The 18,352-nt window shown below is 44.7% G+C and overlaps 2 protein-coding genes across 5 annotated transcripts; one reads left to right on the forward strand and one right to left on the reverse strand.

Moving 5' to 3' along the window:
- Nucleotides 1-124: 124 nt before the first annotated feature.
- TBP (TATA-box binding protein) lies at nt 125-9,627 on the forward strand. Of its 2 annotated transcripts, none has more exons than XM_075495846.1 (8): nt 125-232; nt 2,054-2,297; nt 2,961-3,292; nt 4,665-4,752; nt 6,793-6,884; nt 8,048-8,215; nt 8,515-8,609; nt 9,469-9,627. In XM_075495846.1, exons 2-8 carry the CDS (start codon nt 2,244-2,246, stop codon nt 9,546-9,548), a joined length of 909 nt encoding a protein of 302 aa, XP_075351961.1. In that variant the 5' UTR covers nt 125-232; nt 2,054-2,243; the 3' UTR covers nt 9,549-9,627. The 2 variants fall into 2 exon arrangements, with proteins under 2 accessions (XP_075351961.1, XP_075351962.1); XM_075495847.1 differs by lacking the exon at nt 125-232 and adding an exon at nt 1,558-1,686.
- Nucleotides 8,605-18,291, reverse strand: PDCD2 (programmed cell death 2). Of its 3 annotated transcripts, XR_012774762.1 has the most exons (7): nt 17,754-18,291; nt 17,423-17,674; nt 15,877-16,062; nt 14,644-14,759; nt 13,234-13,350; nt 12,312-12,530; nt 8,605-9,266 (listed from the first exon to the last, which is right to left on the reverse strand). XR_012774762.1 is itself a non-coding variant. In XM_075495845.1 (6 exons), exons 1-6 carry the CDS (start codon nt 18,274-18,276, stop codon nt 12,369-12,371), a joined length of 1,308 nt encoding a protein of 435 aa, XP_075351960.1. In that variant the 5' UTR covers nt 18,277-18,291; the 3' UTR covers nt 12,099-12,368. The 3 variants fall into 3 exon arrangements, 2 of the variants coding, with proteins under 2 accessions (XP_075351960.1, XP_075351958.1); XM_075495845.1 differs by lacking the exon at nt 8,605-9,266 and having other exon boundaries at nt 12,099-12,530; nt 15,877-16,014; XM_075495843.1 differs by lacking the exon at nt 8,605-9,266 and having other exon boundaries at nt 12,100-12,530.
- Nucleotides 18,292-18,352: the final 61 nt, after the last annotated feature.

An 18,352-nucleotide genomic window follows, 5' to 3' on the forward strand; every position in this document is an offset into this window, starting at 1 on the left:
CCGCTGCCCGCCCCGGCAAGGCGCCGGCCGACGCCGCTCCTTGGGCTGGCAGGCCGGCGGCCGCCTCAGCAGCCCAGCCCCGGCGCCCTCACTGAAGATGGCGGCGGGGAAGGCGGTGCGGGCGCGCGGCGGAAGTGACGCGCTCGGGACGCGCCGGCGGCGCGGGCGCGGGGCGCAGCTTGGCTCCCGCGGGCGCTGTGCGGCAGCGGCGGGGTGGCGCCGGCAGCGGCAGGTACCGTCCGCGCCGCGCCCGCCTTTCCCCCCACTCCTCCCCGCGGCCGCCGCACGCCCCGCTGCCCGGGGAGGGGACGGCGGGTGCCAGCGCCAGCGGGGCCGCGATGGCGCGGGCCGGGCCGGGCCGGGCCCGGAGGGCGGGGGCGGTGCGCGGGGCCGGGCTCGCTCCGCACCCGCTCCGCACCTCCCCGCCGGCGCCGCTGCAGGGCCGGGGCCCTCCGGGCCGGCCTGAGCGGCGGGGGAAGCGGGGAGGGGCTCCCGCGGCGAGGAGTGGCGAGGTGGCGGCCGTCCCCCCCGCCCGCCTTGCGGGGCTCCGGCGCGTCTCGGGGGCGAGCGGCGGCCGTTGGCGCCGGGGGCGGGGTGGCGGCGGGCAGCGGCGTGGCTGCGGCGGTCGCCGCCGTCCCCGTGCGAGGGCGGGCGGAAGGGGGGCGCGGCGGTGTCGCGGCCCTGCCGGCCGGGGCGGCTGCGCGCTGCTGGGGCCGGTCTTCGGGCGGGTGGGGGGCCTGGGCGGCGCGGAGAAGCAGGAGGGGTGGGCCCGTGCCGAAGCTGGCTCTTTCCGAGCGCTGCCGTGTGTTAGGGGAGAGAGCCCGAAAGGGGGCTCGGGGGGTGGGCCGGGGCCTTCTCCGGGGGGCCTCTGGGCTCTGTTGCCTCGACAGAAACGTTCCCCAGCCTTTGTAGTGGAGCTGCGAGCAAGGCACGGTTAGGCGGTTACAGGATGGACCTCTGCGTAGGTGGTGTCCTCGCTGCGGGTCCTGGCATGCCTGGTATCTAGGCTTCTTACTAAACAGCTGGGCTGTCGAGGAGTTGACTTTGTTTCTTCTGGGGTAATGTTTAGGCTTCTAATTTACCCCTGTCTCCAGGTTGTAAAACCTGGATGCTCTGTTTGATGCCTTCGTTGAAGGTAAAGATAATATTATCTTATGGTCATGGGGAAAAAAAGCGTGCCTTTTCAGCTGCAGTATAAATATTAATGTAATTCTGAGTTCTCATGCCTTAAAAAAAGGCTGAATAGGCTTTCTTCAGATTCTGAGGTGGTCTACCTCTGGCCTAAAAATGACCTTGAATATTTCTGGGCAATAGGCATCGAGTTAAGAAAGCTATAATTTAATGGAAAAATATTTGATATCAAGGTGCAATATTTAAATTCTCCACTTGTGTTGTTTATTTCCAGAACACAGCAACAGAGGTATAGTTAAAAAAAAAAAATCATGCATACATTTCATTTGTGTACCTGAAATTGACTTTCACATATTTCTTTTTTTCTCATAAAGCGCGTGTCATTGTTGTTTGAAATGTGTTAGTGCTTTATTTTATGGAAGTGGATGGAAGAGGGTTACCTAGATCTGATTTGACCAGCAATACTTTTCCCATAGAAGAAGAAATATTTTTGGAAGCCCAAGCCTTAAAATGGCCAGGAAGAGACTTACAGGCAATGTGTCAGTAAGCTTGTTGGTTAGTAGTCAGTGGAATTCAATTCTCAAAAAATCAGTGCTTTTTCAGCTAAAGCAAAGCTTGGAGTAGAATGAGCATTAACAGCCCGAGTCGTTTGTGCAGGGGGGGTCGGTTAGACAGAGGCCTGCTCGTGTGAGTCAGGTTACCTGCCAGGGATTCCAACAGAAGCATGCTGCAAAGGTTCTACAGAGTGTGCCTGAAAAAGGTTATTTTTATGGATTGCGCGTGTGTGCGCGCGCCTGTGTGTGTGAATGTTTTTATATATATTTGTACGTGGGTGTCTCTTATCTAACTCAGCAGCTGATAGGTTTGCTTTTGGTTTTGTGTTTAAATATTATTCTCAAGATACTACTTTTTCTCTTTTCAGGCTTTGATTAGTATTTTAGACTCATAACACACATTTCTCTGGAGCTGATGTTTTCCTAACGCTTTCAGCTTGGCTTAAAAAGCTACTGTGCTGGAATGTTTTAAAGGCTTAAAAACCCTCTAGGGTTTGAAGTTAATTTCAATTAATTGAAGGAAATACTTCTGGCCTCACCAAAGAAATAACTGGAATCATGGATCAGAACAACAGCTTGCCACCCTACGCTCAAGGCTTAGCCTCCCCTCAGGTAAAAACAAATCATTAAATGATTTAATTAAATGATTTAATATGCAACTGTGATCTGAATTTCTTTGTGAAAGTGTTTTCAGTTTCTTGCATGTAACTTCAGGTTTTTTGTTTGCAGATCTGAAAAATTCTGCTAGGTATAGAATAATACTAGTATAAAGCAGAATCTTAAAACCATCAATTTGTATATCCAGAGGTATAAGAAACATGCAGATACATGGGATTCTGTTAAGTTGAAACATGACCGAGAAGTCGGAAATATTAATTTAATTTTGGTGGTTGCCCTTTAAACTAACTTGTACATAATGGACTGTCACTGTGCTATGAATGCATTTGGTACCATGGGCACAGTCTTTGTTTAAACAATTGCAAGTTAAATTGTGGGTCAAAGTTGAAACATGCTTGCAAGGTAGTTTGAGAAGCATATCAGCATCACTGGCTGGAGATGAGCAATGCTGGAACTGGTAGATCCCTAGAGGTAATGTTTTATTCTATAGAAGAACTGCATTTCCAAGGGCTTTCTGTTTTTAGCGAGTTACTAGTATATGCCTTAGGTTTGCAGGTATGCCGATTTATTTTTAGACTCCTCCTGAAAACTTTTTCTCTTAGAAACAAAATGGTGTCAACAGGATCCGTGGTTTCTGTTTCATGCTTTCTTTTGTAGGGTGCAATGACTCCAGGAATTCCAATTTTTAGCCCAATGATGCCATATGGCACAGGACTGACACCACAGCCGGTCCAGAGCACCAACAGTCTGTCCATCCTAGAAGAACAGCAGCGGCAGCAGCAGCAGCAGCAAGCAGCGCAGCAATCTACATCGCAGCAAGCAACGCAGGGAACATCTGGTCAAACTCCCCAGCTCTTCCACTCACAGACTCTTACCACAGCCCCTTTACCGGGAACCACACCTCTATACCCCTCTCCAATGACTCCGATGACTCCGATAACTCCTGCAACACCAGCGTCTGAGAGCTCTGGGATAGTGCCGCAGCTACAGTGAGTGTCCTATGTGTTAGTGCAGCATGTCCTTTCTCAGGTAGCCCTTTAAAGGCTTAGGACCAAAGCCACATCAGGAATCGGGTACTGCATTTTGGTGGGAAGGGAGGTCCTGAGAATTTATGGGTCTCCTCTAGTGATACGAGTAATTTTTGCTTTTATTTTTAGCTTAGCTTCGTTACTAAATCACTTAGTAATATAAACATTTTCTTAGTGACTTGTCAACCATACATCTTTTAAGCATACCAGTGGAGGATGTTATATATGTCTTCATTTAGCACCATTGCAACTTTTAACTCCAGGCACTTTAAGAGTTCATCATGCTTTAGCTACAAAGTAGTCTGGGTTGATAATCTGGTATTTCAAAATATGTATACCTTGAAACATATTCTCATTTGTAATTTACTGGATACTTGTGACCTGTTCACAGAAAAGCAAATAGCTCCACTTTGCAAGCAGCTCCACTTCACTGTGCGCAGAATTTTGTTAGTGAGGTATTAAAGCAGAATACAGGAACTATCACAGCTGAAAGGGAATTAGAAGGGTAAAGGGGAAGAAACTAGTTGCTAGTCTAGGAGCTAGAGCTGAGTTGTACTTAATATTCCATGTTCCCTTTTCTAGTTCATGGCTACAGCTGCCTTTGTGATAAGAGAAAAAAACCCTAGAACTAGTTCTACGTTTAGGTATGAAAGTATTTTCACCGAACTTTAGTTTTAAAGAGACTGGTACAGCAATTTACGGAAGGCCCAAAGAGAAATGGTTGATAACGTTAATTTTGCACTGAAAGAGTAGTTCCTCATATTTCTTTTTTTTTCCCCCCATTGAGGACCTTTAGATTTCAGGGTTTTCCCAGAAAACAAGTTTCCAAGGAAATTTTGCATCTAGGAACTTCTCTTAAGCTTTCTAGAGACCTGCTTTCCTATCACCTGGCAATGGGTTTACCTCCGGCACCTCTTCTTCCTCCTTGAAGGGCATACCAAGGAAAATTTCAGATGGTACTATTGCTACCTCATTTTCTCCTGTTTCCAGCAGCTTCCCTGATTGCGGTGGGGGCTCTCAGCATCAAGAATTTTTCCTGCCAAACTGAAATAGAGAGTCTTCTCATGAGACACTTTTCATAATAGCTGGCAGATAAGGAGGAATCAGCAATCATGCCTTAGGAGCTACTGCCCTACAAAAGGAGGTTCCTGAGCCAAAACACTGCTCAGTGCTCCTGTCAGTAGGAAAGATGTCATTCAAACTCACTTGGAGAAAAAATGTAAAAGAAAAACACAAAAAAACCCTAACAAAATTAATCAAGCATGGTTAAAAATGAGGAAGACTCATGAATTCTTTACTGTCTTTTTAATGTATTTCTCTGAACTATCTTCAGGAATATTGTGTCCACGGTGAATCTTGGTTGCAAACTTGACCTAAAAACTATTGCGCTTCGTGCCCGAAATGCTGAATATAATCCCAAGGTAAGAGAAATGTATTGGAGTTCTTCCTGTAACAGATATGTCCGAGGCACAGGTTGTGGCTATAGTTTGCTGAAAAAGATTGAAAAACCTTCCTATTATAGATGCAGTTTTATACGGTAGTTAAAGAAATCTTTAATAAACTTAGAACACTCAGTCAAACTAGTAAAAAGGATTTTTATACTGATGTAGCTGTGTTTTACACCAGGTTGTAATTTGGTAGATTTAGGAAGAACCTAACCAACAGTGTAATACACTGGCAGTTGTTTGTTGTAGAGCTGGCCTCTGCTGCCCACACCATTCATGTGGGCATGTTTGTTCGTAGTGCTCAGAAAGTTCCTTTTTCATATTACTGTGAAATGTCTGATCAACTCTTGTTCCCTGTCTCCCAACAAGGAGAAAGGAAGGCAGAATTCAACTCCTGGGCTCCTGCCAGAGCCACGGTTGTTGTGTATATGCCGTGCCTTCCTCCACCTGGCTGCTCCCCTGGAATTCTTGCAGTTGCAGTGCAGTCACTTGTTTTTTACAGTTTTGCTTCCCCTCTGAGCTCTGTTCCTTCATGTTGCCCCCAGTACTCCTACCATCTCCTTGCTCGCAATGGCTAGGTTTGGTGGAACAGCAAAATGAAATTGATTTTTTTGCATGTCAACTTCTAAGTTGCCCGCTGCTTCTAAATAGCAGTCTCTCAAACTGTGGTATTTTTTTAGCTCGGGAAACTTTGAACAACAGCAGAGGACCTGGAGTGTTGAATCAAGAAAATTATGTCACTTCATTTTTCTTTCAGGTGGCTCCTCTTGGAAATGTTATCTTTGCAACCGCAGTAGCTGGGCACTATTTCTAATAAAAGTTTAGATGTTGTGTAGTTGAATTGACTTGCCTTGGGAAGGCTTCAGTTTTCCTGGGGTGTGGGGTTTTTTTTTGTTTTTTTTTTTAGTATTTGGGATTTTCCTACAGTTTACCTGAACTCTGCTCTCAAAGATTAAAGCACGCATGCAGGCATATGTGATAAATAACTGTTACTGTAAGTTTATATCAGTGATGCTGTTACATAATTGCATGTGAGTAAGATATTAGTGCAGCAAAAATTTGAGCATGCTATGGTAAGTCTTAAGGTAGGGGTAGGTGGCTGTGTAAAACTTGTAGGCTAGAAGAATCAATATGAAATGCTGTTTTCTACAGCAGAGAGAAAGAAGGGTTATGTAACACACTCCTGACTTTTAGTCAGTACATTCAGCTATCAACGAAAGATATTGCTTGGCTGTATTATTTAAGCCATAGTTTGACAAACGTGCTGTTAGGTAACCGACGCTACCGCCTTGGTTATGTCAGCAGAACAGTTTATGGGACTGCATGGTGAGCGGGTCCAAATTAAATATAACAAGCAAACAGGGGTTTGTTTGTGTGTGTGTGTGCCCACATCAGTTTCCAGTATCTCTTGCTTTAAAGAGTTTAAGAATATTTGGAAATGCAGGCAGAGATGTTACAGTACTTAGAATTAAAAGCTAGAGCTAACCGGCTGCTGTGTTCTGCTGTGGTAGTTGAGGTGGCTTCTGTTTGCATAGAACTTTGATCTCCAGCTGTTCTGTTTGCTGGTATTCTAACACCATCCAATTTTTTAAGACACAGAAACAAAACAGAATATAAAATATTTGCAGATAGTCAGTCTTCCATCCTGCTTATAACAGATCAAATTTCAAGATGTGGAAGAAATTTTTTAATTTATTTATTTTTAAGATTGTCTCTATTGCTCTGTTGCAAATGTAGCATTAATAATATGCTTGCATATACAGTAATGAGAGATGAGCTTAGTAAAATAGGAATGCAATGGTAAATATCCTTCCTGTCTGACTCTACTTCAGTGTGTGTGTTTGAAGCTACTTATGGTTTAAGCATTTCAAGTACATTTTGACTGATCCATAACTATGTTTGAACTTAGTATTTCTTTGCAATACAGTGTAAATTGCTACTTAGATTATGCAAATTTGGTTTTAATGTAATGATTACAGCAATATATCACTAATAGTCTCAACGCTCACATTTCAGCGTTTTGCTGCTGTTATTATGAGAATAAGAGAACCACGTACTACTGCACTTATATTCAGCTCGGGAAAAATGGTGTGCACAGGAGCGAAAAGGTATCTTTTGGCATTACAAGCAACTAATTCGGGCTGTCTTTTCTCGTGCGCAGTGATGCTTTAGAAGTACTATTATTTCTATACAGTATTTGTATATATACAACAAAGTTGTACAGGTACAACTAAGCTTACTTCCCAATTATTTCAAATAGACTAATATGCGTTTCTTCACAAAATGCCTTTTCATGACTGAAAGGACTTGCCTACAAAAGGGGAAATGGCAGTTCTGTTTCTGAAGCTCTTTCGTACAGTCTGATAACGTGGTCTGCAGAGGTTATTATATTCACTTTCTTGGCTTTGCATTTATCTTTTTTTTTCTAATAATTAAAATTTTCAGTGACTGTGCACTGGAACTCCTTAAACTGTACGGGCAGCGGCAGAGGAAGAATGATTTTTGAATAGTTTAATTCATCACAGGCCAAGAGCCCCAAGTCTCTGGTCCCTGTAGTCCGATCTGTTCTTAACATGATCATTGAAGCATAAGAATTGAAAACTAAACGTAAGCTTAACTCCAGTGGGCAGGAGAGATTCTGCTCTGAAGAAGTCTGTTAGGAATCCAGAAGGAATAAGCAGAGATGAATGAATAGAGCTGTACAGGAAACGCTTTCTTTGCCTGGTGACACTTGAAGTTCCAGTTGTCTTGCTCTGTGTTAGGAGCAACCAGACCCTCAGCTGTTCACAAAACTGAAGCTAACTGAGTTCTGCAGCAGCGTGTAAAGCCGTGTAGTTGCGTTAAACCCAGGTTTGAATGCCTGGGCTGAATCGCGCAGAGGATTTTGGCAGTTTACAGATTTTTATAGAAATATGCATTTTCTAGCAGTAGTAGTTCAAAGTTGTTCTACACTGAAAACTTACATAACAGCTTTCATGTCTCAGTAGAGGGACTCAGGTCGAATTTTAACAGTGTGTAATATGTGGATTTATACTGTTTTCTGCCTCATGAACAGTGAGTACAACATTAATGGCGTTCAGGATCCCCGTACCAAAATTAGCATGCAAACCAGTGCTAGTTATTAATGTTGGTTTTCAAATTTTGCATGTAACCTTCCCCTCCCCCTCAACACAGACATTTTTTTCCCAATTAAATATTTGTGGTTTAATGCTATTTGCTTCAAGTAATACTTAACTGAGGAAATAATATGGATATCCTTTTCTCACTTCAGTGAGGAACAATCCAGACTGGCAGCAAGGAAGTATGCAAGAGTTGTTCAGAAACTGGGTTTTCCTGCAAAATTTTTGGATTTTAAAATTCAGAACATGGTGGGCAGCTGTGATGTGAAATTTCCCATCAGATTAGAAGGACTGGTACTCACACACCAGCAGTTCAGCAGGTAAAAAAAGGCTTGCTTATGTTTCATTCTTGCTGCATGTTGACTAGCTTAGAGAGTGGGATCTGTTTAGGTTATTCCCTTGCACTAGAGGGAAACCTGCATCTTTGTTCCCATCACTGCTCTGCCTCGGGTGTAGCTGAGGTTGCCCAATATGAACCCATCAAAGTGATCTTCCCTGCTCCTCTCCAAATTTCAGTGAGGTCTACATCTGCCCTGCCCATTCCTGCAGTCCTGCAGGTGAAAGACTGGAACATGTGTCTGCAAGCATGTTTAAACACTGTCACTCTCTTCTCTTACAGCTATGAGCCGGAATTGTTTCCTGGCTTAATCTACAGAATGATCAAGCCAAGAATTGTTCTCCTTATTTTTGTTTCTGGAAAAGTGGTTTTAACTGGTAAGTGAAGACAGTATCTTACTCCAGTAGATTAGATTTAGACTGTGTTACAGAGAATACACCATGATACCAGAGGTATGTACTTTGCTAGGTGCTTTTTGTTAGAGAAGACAGTACTGAGAAAGAACAGATAGTACAGTATTCTGAGGATGAGAACACACAAGGCAAACCACACGTTTGGCTAAATCCATACGAGCAATGATCATGAATCCTGATCAAGTATGCAGGTGCCCAAAAAGCTGTAAGAGTGCAGGTAATGTTTCTGGCAAAATCTGAACATCTGTTTCTGTGTGCTGGGTGTGTGTGACTGAGCTAACTGTTCTTTGACAGCTTGGTTGGAGACTGCTGCCATTCTCCCTTGATGCAGCAGCCAAAGAAGGGGAGATAGCCGAGCTCTAGGACCTCCTCAACCTCAGGCAGTCCACCTGCACCCTTTCTTTTCCCCTCGTGCTGAGTCTTAGTACAGAGAGAAAAAAACCACAAGACTCGCAGACAAAAGAAGGAGCATGTCCCTGCAATATAGCAAGTGGTGGGCCTCTTCAGTGGTCTCCATTGCCAGACCTTCCTCCCCAGATGTTCATGTTCTCAAAAAAAGCTCCACCAGTTAGGCCGTTCTGCAGAAACATCCTGCAGGGCTGTGCTTCGTAGTTGGGTGTCCTGCAGAAATTATGTATGGAAAAATCCCATTTGCAAGTATAGCATAAGCATGAAGATGCTAGTGGAAGTTTTACAATAACAATAGGGATTTATGGACACGCATAGGTTTTACAAGGAGTCACATTCAAATAAACATTCTAAAAGCTAAAATTAAGTATTTGGCGAAAGGTACAAACTAACTTAATTCCCTCTCTTTTTCTAGGTGCTAAAGTACGAGCGGAAATCTATGAAGCGTTTGAAAACATCTATCCTATTTTAAAGGGATTCAGAAAGACAACGTAACAGTTTCTACATCTTTCAGAGAAATCGGGGCTGTATGTTAAAAGGTATTGCGTATGGCACAGCAGTAACAAGAGATGGACTTGGACTATTTCCCAGTTAGTGCCTACTTCCCTGATGCTCAAGGGGAACTGTATTATTGATTATGTCTACTGAGTTACTGTGAGTTGCTTTACTGGGTGGTTCCTGGAGCAGTCCCTCCCAGTTTTATTTATATTCTAGCTTTTAAGTAGTTTTAATGCCAGTTCTCTTAATAGAAAATCCATAAGTTGGTTTAAAAGACAAATGCAACTGTGTCACTCAGTGTATAAACCACTTAAATTGCCATGTATATATGTTTTAACTTCCTTCCATAAGACCACAGTTTTTATAATTTTCAGAACTTAAGCTTTTAAATTTTTTCAATTTTAAATTCCTTTGGTGCCAGACACATTCCCTCTTTCCAGTATTAAACAAGACAGAATAAATTTATTAATGAAAATGGCTCACTGTACATATATATATAATATATACCTTCCTTCTCTTTCCTCCTTCAGCTCCACATGTACAATAAACCCTGTTTATACAATTATGGAAACTGTCTTAATGAATTTTAAAATTACTCAGCTGATAGAGTGAAATACATTGAAAACTTTTTTAAAATTTAATCTGGATTTTTCAGTAGCACATGCACTACTGTAAGCGACTTGTCGTTTTGAGAGAATCTGAACAATGCTCTGGCTTGTTTTACCAGCAGTCATATCCTTGGCAACGTCTAGCTTGAATATTTCTAGCATGTTAAAGCAAAAGAGATGACTGGTTAAAGAAGTTTGTGTTCAAGTATGTGTTGCCTCATGTTCAACAGATGGGATTTATGCAAGCCTTAAATAGCTACGCTTGACTGAATTGGAACAAAAGATCCCTGCTTAGCTTCTAGAATTTCTTTAAATTACTACTTTTGTATTTTACCAACTCTGACAGTCTCACTATATTAGTGTTCCTGTAAAATGTCAAAGCCCTTCCGACTAGAGTCAGTATGTACATAACCTTCCCTCTGAACTGTGCTTGAAGCTTAACAGGCTGAGAACTAAAAATAAACGTTTTTTTCTCCAGTAAATTTCCAGTAATAGTAACCTCCTTTCTATGACTTGCACGTTCTTTCAAACAGCTTTTATCTAAAACTAACCCCAAAGTAACCATGGTCTCTTTATTTACGAAGTTGGTGTTTCATTCCAGACAAAATGAAGTTTTGGCTGGTTTTGCTACTGCTCCGCGACCTTAATCCTTAGTCTTCTCTACTCCCCACGTAGTGGCGTACACCAGTGTTTCTCCAGGAGTTTTAATAATGGGTTAGAAATCAGAAAGCTGCTGTTCAATAATGTAGCTTTGCCAGGGTAAGTTCAAGATACCCAAACACTGCATTGCCTTCAGTGCCACACCACTGTGTGCTGTGAGCTAATGAACATTCCTGAGAGCTCTTGAACATAACTGTATGACTGTCCATGCTTTTGCAGAACTCTGAACTATTACCAACTTATCTGCAAAGCTCTTAACTCTGCAGGAAAACTTGGAGCCTTAAGTAACTATAGGATGGTTTTCAATAAAATCAGTCAAGCTGAACTATAGTGACTTAAGATACTGTTTGCTGTTCCGTGACATGTACCAAGGCTTAAAACTACCCTTTTAGAAATTAAGTTCTGTGATGACCAAACAGCTTATACATAAAGTCAGTCCCTGCCTGCTCATTTGAGTATTTCCAACATCTAAATTAATACAAAAAACCCCAACAGTGGGCCTAGGGCTTCCATAAAATCACCTTCAGAATCACTGGTAGCAGACATGAATGGGTTGAGCAGGATAAGGGAATACGTAACTGAAGTAAATTCTATACTGAGACACACACAAAAGAAAAAAGCAGCCTTATCTTTTATGCAAATATAGCTATAGCCACAGGAGTAGTTAGGCAACTACCACAGTAAATTCAGCACTATGGGTTTCACTATTCTCTTGCCTCAGCTATATGGCAGTCAAATAGCAGAAGAATCCTTGCAGATGGCGATTACTTTTAAAGTTCACCAAAGATGGCAGACTTGAGGTACAACTCAGCTTGAAAACCTGCTGCTACAGGCAGTAAGTAACAAGACAAACGTGTTCTGGTATGGCTGGCTCTGTTAAAACTGGTTCTGCACCAGATAGTCCCATGCAGAAATGGTTTAACTCAGTTAATAGTTTTAAGTCAGATAGATAGATAAAACAAATTTTGTGCATTTTATCTTGAATAACCACTCAATCAGAACATGTAACAACTGCCAAGTTAGATTCAGTGTACCTTTTGAGAAAGAGAAGCAGATTTAAGTTCCACAGTGAAAGCCTATGAAGCTTTGTCTTAGCTATGACTTCTGTACACCTCCTGAGCATAAGCACTCAAGTGATCTTACTTGGTCTGACTGCAGACCTTGATTACAGAAAAGCAGTCTGCTTTTCTCTGTGAATTAATGTTAATTTTTGAGTAGCACAAAGAATATCCTGACGGACAACAATCTAAGTTCTTGAAGTTCAGTCACCAACAAAAGATACTTTCACCAATCCGAAAATATATTTCATCTTTATTTAAACATTCAGAATTGAGCTTTGAAGTGAAATTCACTGAACAAATGCATCTGGCTTCATTACCAGGTTGAAGTAAAAGCTCCTGTGGAGCACAAGAGAGAGGCTGCCAAGGTCTACTTTGAGTAGTTCTATTACTGTTACAAGATACACACTTATCAGTGACTTTAGTTCAATTACCTGTTTGCAAAGGCAAGTATTCTATTTAGATGACTCAACTTAGTAACTTGATGGAAGTTAAATAGAGCCTGCAGAGAAGTCTTGTTTCCATATGAACTCTTCCAGGTATTCATTTCCCTCACCGCAGTTGTCAGCACAAGTGTACACCACCAGTGTTCCCCAGTCAATGCTCTCTCCAAGGCTGTCAACCTGAAGGTGGTTCAGGAGCTGTGGCATAATCTTCAAGGAAAAACAAAGGTTTAGAGGCAGGCCACAGCTCTCTACCCTCTCCCTGCATCTCTTCCCAAAGAAGGGTCCTGCCTTCATTTATGTTCTCTTCTGCCAAAACCCCAATCAAAGCTACTAAGTAACACAGCAGCTCAAATAAAATAAATTTGGAATTCCCAAAACAGTGTAGTAGATGCACAGGGAATGAAAGGCATGGCCCTACTTATTTTATCTACAGAAGTTTTATTTGACTAAGCGTTGCCTGATTTGTGAGTCTCCTTGCATTTGAAATTACCTTCATAACTATGTTTTGTCTTTGCATGACATTAAGTGTATTCACCATACATATGCTTCTAGCATTCACAATTCTACAGCTGAATACTTCCAGCCAGACATATTTCCAATTCACATCATAAAGGCTTTTTTTTTTTAATATACAATACCAGACTCCTGTTACTTAAGAGATGGTTCCATATTCACAAGTGCACCATTTTATGGATGGTGCAAATTATCAGATGGGAACCTACCTTCTGTATGTGAAAGTCTTATAGGAAAAAGCAGTTACAATAGTAAATAAGGGCTCTGTACAATTTAGCGTAGTTACTTTGTAGCAACTTCAACCACCTTGGTCTAATTACAAGCCAACACCTATACAATTTGAGCCTGTTAAGTCTGAACTGCATTACCTATATTATCTTTAAATGAATTTACATACCTGGAATTCAAAAATCCTTTTGGCACCACATAAACAATTTGGGATATCTTTTTCTTCAGGAATATTTTCACCTGATACCCAGACTGGGCCTTCTCCTCCTCTGCAGTATCTAATAATCTGAAATAGAGCAGAAGTTTAAGTTCTCGAGATTGTCTTTTCATCTTGGTATAAAATTGGTATTTACTGACATAGACAAAGTGGTTAAGATGGTGCAGAAAAAGGTCAGTTCCTTTAAGTAATACCCATGGCGAAGTCTGTCAGCTGCAAATGCGGTATTCTAAATAAGACAGGTTCTTTATGTAAGTTTTGTTAACTATGTGAATCATGCAAGTATTCATACAGCATTTTTTCAGCGATCTGGGGATAAACCGCAATGATTTGATTTCTCTATAATTAAGAGACCCAGAAATGCTAGGTCAGGTATTTTATAGCCTTGAGATGGAGGGACAGCAGATTGATAGATCAGCGGGTAGAAGTGTACAGAAAAGTCAGGAATGCAACCCAGCTCTTTCTGTTTGCAGTTCTGCGTCTAAATGCAAGGGGACTGTCCTAATGTCCAAGAAGGAGGTATTTTCAGTCATTCATATCCTTTGTTGTTTTGTTACTATCTAAATAGCAAATCAGGCATTATCAACAAGAGGACTCCTATGCGGATCAGTCAGTACGGGGATGGTCAGAGAGGGAGGTGATGCACCTACCCCAAACAGAGGAGGGAACAGACTCAAAGTCTCCTACTTTCTGGATGTGCACCCTCACCACTCAGCTATGAGGTAAAACATGGAGAGTATTTCTTTTTCCTCCACCACTTTCATGGATTTAGGCCTGTGTTTCCTCTGAATGGAACCAGGAACCATGTTTTTGTTTGACAATGTGGCTTTTTTCAGCCTCTTGTGTTAGCAAGAAATAGCATGGGGGGAAATTTCTGTTTTAAATAGTTGAAATTTTAAAGCCATCACTAATTTCTTCAACCTTAAAAAAAGCCAAATCAACACCCCCCCATGCAGTTGTTGACTGTGACAGAGCTCCTCTCTGAAGTTTTGGTTCTGCTGAGAAGGAAAGCCAACAAGGCCAAAGGCTGGGGAAGAGAGCGATGGTTCACCACCTCCTTTGGCTAGAACCACTTCACAGGATGGCAGGTCCTCCCCCCACCATAGCTTCAGCACCCCTGCGCCTTCTCATCTTGACCAATTTCTGTTTGAGATAGATGAGCAGGTGCTAAATTCTTACTTCAGCATGAATCAAGTTCTGCACCTAAGGAAGATTAGGGTATGTTGGTTAAGGTGTGTGGAGGATGAAGAAGCATCCCCATCACCATTTCTAACTGTAGGTATGAAAGGCAGTGAAACACTGCAGGTGCAGCAGGATGGTGTGCCAGAACCTGTAAGTTCTAAAGCTGCCCCAGCTTCTGACCTGCTCTGGTTCGGCAGCTACTCGCTCTTTAAACATCTGGAAGATCTTGTCTTCTTCAGTCTCATGTTTTGCCATTGCTTCCAATGTCTCTTCATCTAAGGATTGAAATGCTTCACCTAAGCAAGAAAAAAAACGCCCAAAGGTTATGGGCTAATGTCATGCAAAGACAAAACATAGTTATGAAGGTAATTTGGCTAATGCAGCCAAAAATTAAAAACAATATTGTACCTGCAAGTGCATTTTGCTCTCAAGAATCATTCCCAGAGTAAATCACTAAGACTTTTTCATTTCTTTTTGTGACATACTAAGATTCAGTCACACACAGATCCGTTTACTAGTTTTAGTTGCATTTTAAACACAGATGTCGGTAGCAGAATGCTGGAAAGGGAAGGAGTTAATCTACCAAAGTTTATGGCTCCCAGCGGGTATTGCTGAGACTGCTGAACCTTCAGAATGTGACATCTGGAAAAGGCCACCCGTACCGTGCATGAGCCAGACTTCAGATTCTTGCACTGAAGAGTGTATCTGTTACACTCCCACGTTCACATCAACGTGGGGCACCGAGCAGTCTTGAGACAGCTTTAGACGACAGTAAGGGACAGCTGGGAACCCAGCAGCCTTCCCCTGTACCACCACAAGCTCTCCACCCTAGACATGTGCAAAGCCGCTGTGGTGAGCTGCAAACACATAGTGAATTTTTTGAGGAAAGGGGGCTGCGCTTCAATTGCTTAATTCAAGGTTAATTAAAATAGTCTCAGAACAGTTTTCTTCCAGCACAGACAATGAGATTTCATTATTTTCCATAAATTAAAATGGACTGAACCAAGTCAAGCCAAGACCATCTAACTCAATCTCCTGATTCCAACAGTGTCCAGCAGCAGATGCTCAGGGCCCTGTTTTTCTCACTGGAGTCGTTCCTTACCTGCGGGAAGCACAAAGGGACACAGTGTAATTCCCAGCTACCCACAGCAACAGCCACTTCAGCAGCTCCCGGGGCTGGGGCTTAGTAAGTCTCTCCCCTAAAAGCAACTTGTATTACGAGATGTATACAAAAAACTTGCATCACAAAGGACTGTAGATTTAGCCTTTTGTCACCAGTAGTTAATAATGAACACTTAAAAATCACCGTATTTTATATTTTAAAGGTGATTACACCTTTTTACGCCTGTAAATTTTACGCCTGTATTAACAGGCTTCATTAGGAAGAATTACAGACAGCATCTTACTTCTTACCTGCACTGCCTGTAGCTCTGAGTTCCTCTTGTTCTTTTGGGTCCTTTGATGTATCTGCAGCTCCTTGTTCATCATCGGGATCTACACTGCTGTCAGCAGGGAACTCTGGTTCCTCAGGTTCTATCAAAATTTCATATTCTGGAAAAAGGAACTCGTTATGCTCTGGAATCGCATCCGCCGAGTCATCTACAAAACAGAAAACAGATACCACTTCACAACGTCATCCCGTATTACGCGTCCTTCTCCCCAAGAGCTGCACAGCAAACTACATAGCAAAAATACAGCACAAACATTGCATGAGCAAGAGTGATCTACCTCACTGCTAGACCTGATTTAAAGAGAAGGAAGGTTTTATATTAAGGACAGTAGAAAACTACAATAGGTGATGCGTTGCTTTGAATCCTTGTAAATCCATTAGACACGGAAGGCAGACTAAGCAGTGTTAGCAGCTGCATTTTAAAACCCCAAACCTGCAGTCTGACAGCTCTGTGCGTATCTCATTCTGACTAGCGTAGGCACGCAAGTCAAGCGTGCATCAGGTGCCCTGAGGCCATACCATTTTTTCTTATTTTTCCTTTGCGTGTTGTCAGTAGGCAAAGTTTCCACAAACGCATCAAGTACTCCGTCTCTATCGACGGTATTAACTACATACTAGTACGTTTCAGGTTTTCACTGTTTCAAATGAATGTTTCAAACATCTGACTCATAACTTGATTTGCACAAATCAACTTTTAACTTTCCGCCTTATTTTCACTGCCTGCAATCAATGTTTTTGGGACTAGCATCCCACACCGTATGAGGGGAGATACATCACAGACACCACGTTTCCTCGCACCATTATTAATGTGATACTTCTGAAGACTAAAAAAACACTTGAAATACTCTGTACTTGTCCCTTTAACAACCAGCAAACAAACAAGCGTACGAACAAGACGAGAGCAGGAGAGGGGATGGTTTAAGAAAAGGGTCTCTAAAGTAGCACACTCGTGGAAAGTACTCTTTTCATCTGCTGACCTTCACAGTATCCTGCGAAGGCATCGCCTTTGTACGGTCCTTTGCAACTTATTCATAAGCCATCTAAAAGCAGCCTGCAAAGGGAAAAAATTGGCCTACACCCTTTCAGCTTTTTACGACGCAAGGCGGACAGAAAGAGGTCTTTGAAGGAGACCAAAGGCACGCCTTAAATGTGTTAGCCTTCCAGGAACAACGCAAATCCCACATTCTTACGTCACATTAGGTCACATCTAAGAGAAAGAAAAGCATCTGAAAGAACTACCGATGGTTTCCCCACAAACCAAGGCGCAAGACACGACCGTCTGTCCTCTCTCCTCTGCAGGCCCTTACCTCACTATTGCTAGCGCAGGTCCGGCGCGCAGCGGCGGGACCGCCGGCTTTGCGACGGCAACGTTTCTCGGCGAGCACCGCGCCATCAGCGCGCGGGCCGCTGCAGCGCAGCAGCGACGGAGCCGCCGGCAGGCTGGCAGCGGCCCCGGCCCCGGCCCCGGCCCCGGCCCCCGCCCCCGCCCCCGCCCCGCCCGAGACCCACCTCCGGCGGCGTGCTGCCCGCAGGACCGCCGGTGCCCCCGCCGCCAGTCCAGCGCCTGGTGCTCGGGGCCGCAGTAGGCGGCGCGGCGGCAGCGCCCGCAGGCGCGGGGCCCCAGGCAGCCGCAGACGCGGCAGAGAGCGGCGCCGCCGCGGAGCCGGCGGGGGGGCGCGGCGGCAGGGCCCGGCGGCGGCTCCTCGGGGGGCGGCTCCTCGGGGTAGGTGTCGTTCCGCCGCGGCAGCTGGTTCCGGAACACTGCGGGCGAGAGGCGGCGGTCAGCGGGGCGGCGGGCGGCGGCCCTCGCCCCCTCCTCGCTCGCCGCCCCCCGCCTCACCGCAGAGGGGCCCCCGCGGGCCCGGCAGGCGGTAGCAGGCGGCGCCGCGGCAGGCGAAGACGAAGAGGGTGCGGTGGAAGGCGTCGGGGCGGTCGGGCAGCGGCGCGTACAGCTGGAGCAGGAAGGCGCAGGGCTGCTGGCAGCGGCCGCAGCGCAGGGCGGCGGGGCCCGGCAGCCCGGCCTCGCCCAGCCACGCCGGCCGCCCGCCGACCTTGCTGGGGAAGTAGGCGCTGCGCAGCCGCCAGGCGCCCTCCGGCCCCGCCGCCGCCGCGAAGCCCAGCTCCACGCCGGCCGCCATGGTGCCGCCGGAAAGGCGGCGGGCCGGGCCTCGCCGCGCGCCGGAAGCGCCCGCCCCCAACGGCCGCCTCGCGCCGCCCCCAACGGCCGCGGCGGGCGGGCCGGCCCGCGCCCTGCCGCCGCTTGTGGCTGCTCGGGGTTGCGGAGGGAGCGGAGGCGGGAAGGGCGAAGGCGGCCCTGAAAGGCGAGGGCTGAGCTCTGTCGCCTGAACGGACACCGCAGCCATCGGGGGCGGGGGGGAAGAGATAACAGACACGTTAACGACGCTGCTTTAATTCCATTTTTAAATATAACATTCACGA

The sequence above is a fragment of the Mycteria americana genome, chromosome 3, assembly GCF_035582795.1.
Source record: "Mycteria americana isolate JAX WOST 10 ecotype Jacksonville Zoo and Gardens chromosome 3, USCA_MyAme_1.0, whole genome shotgun sequence".
Taxonomy (NCBI): Eukaryota; Metazoa; Chordata; class Aves; order Ciconiiformes; family Ciconiidae; genus Mycteria; species Mycteria americana.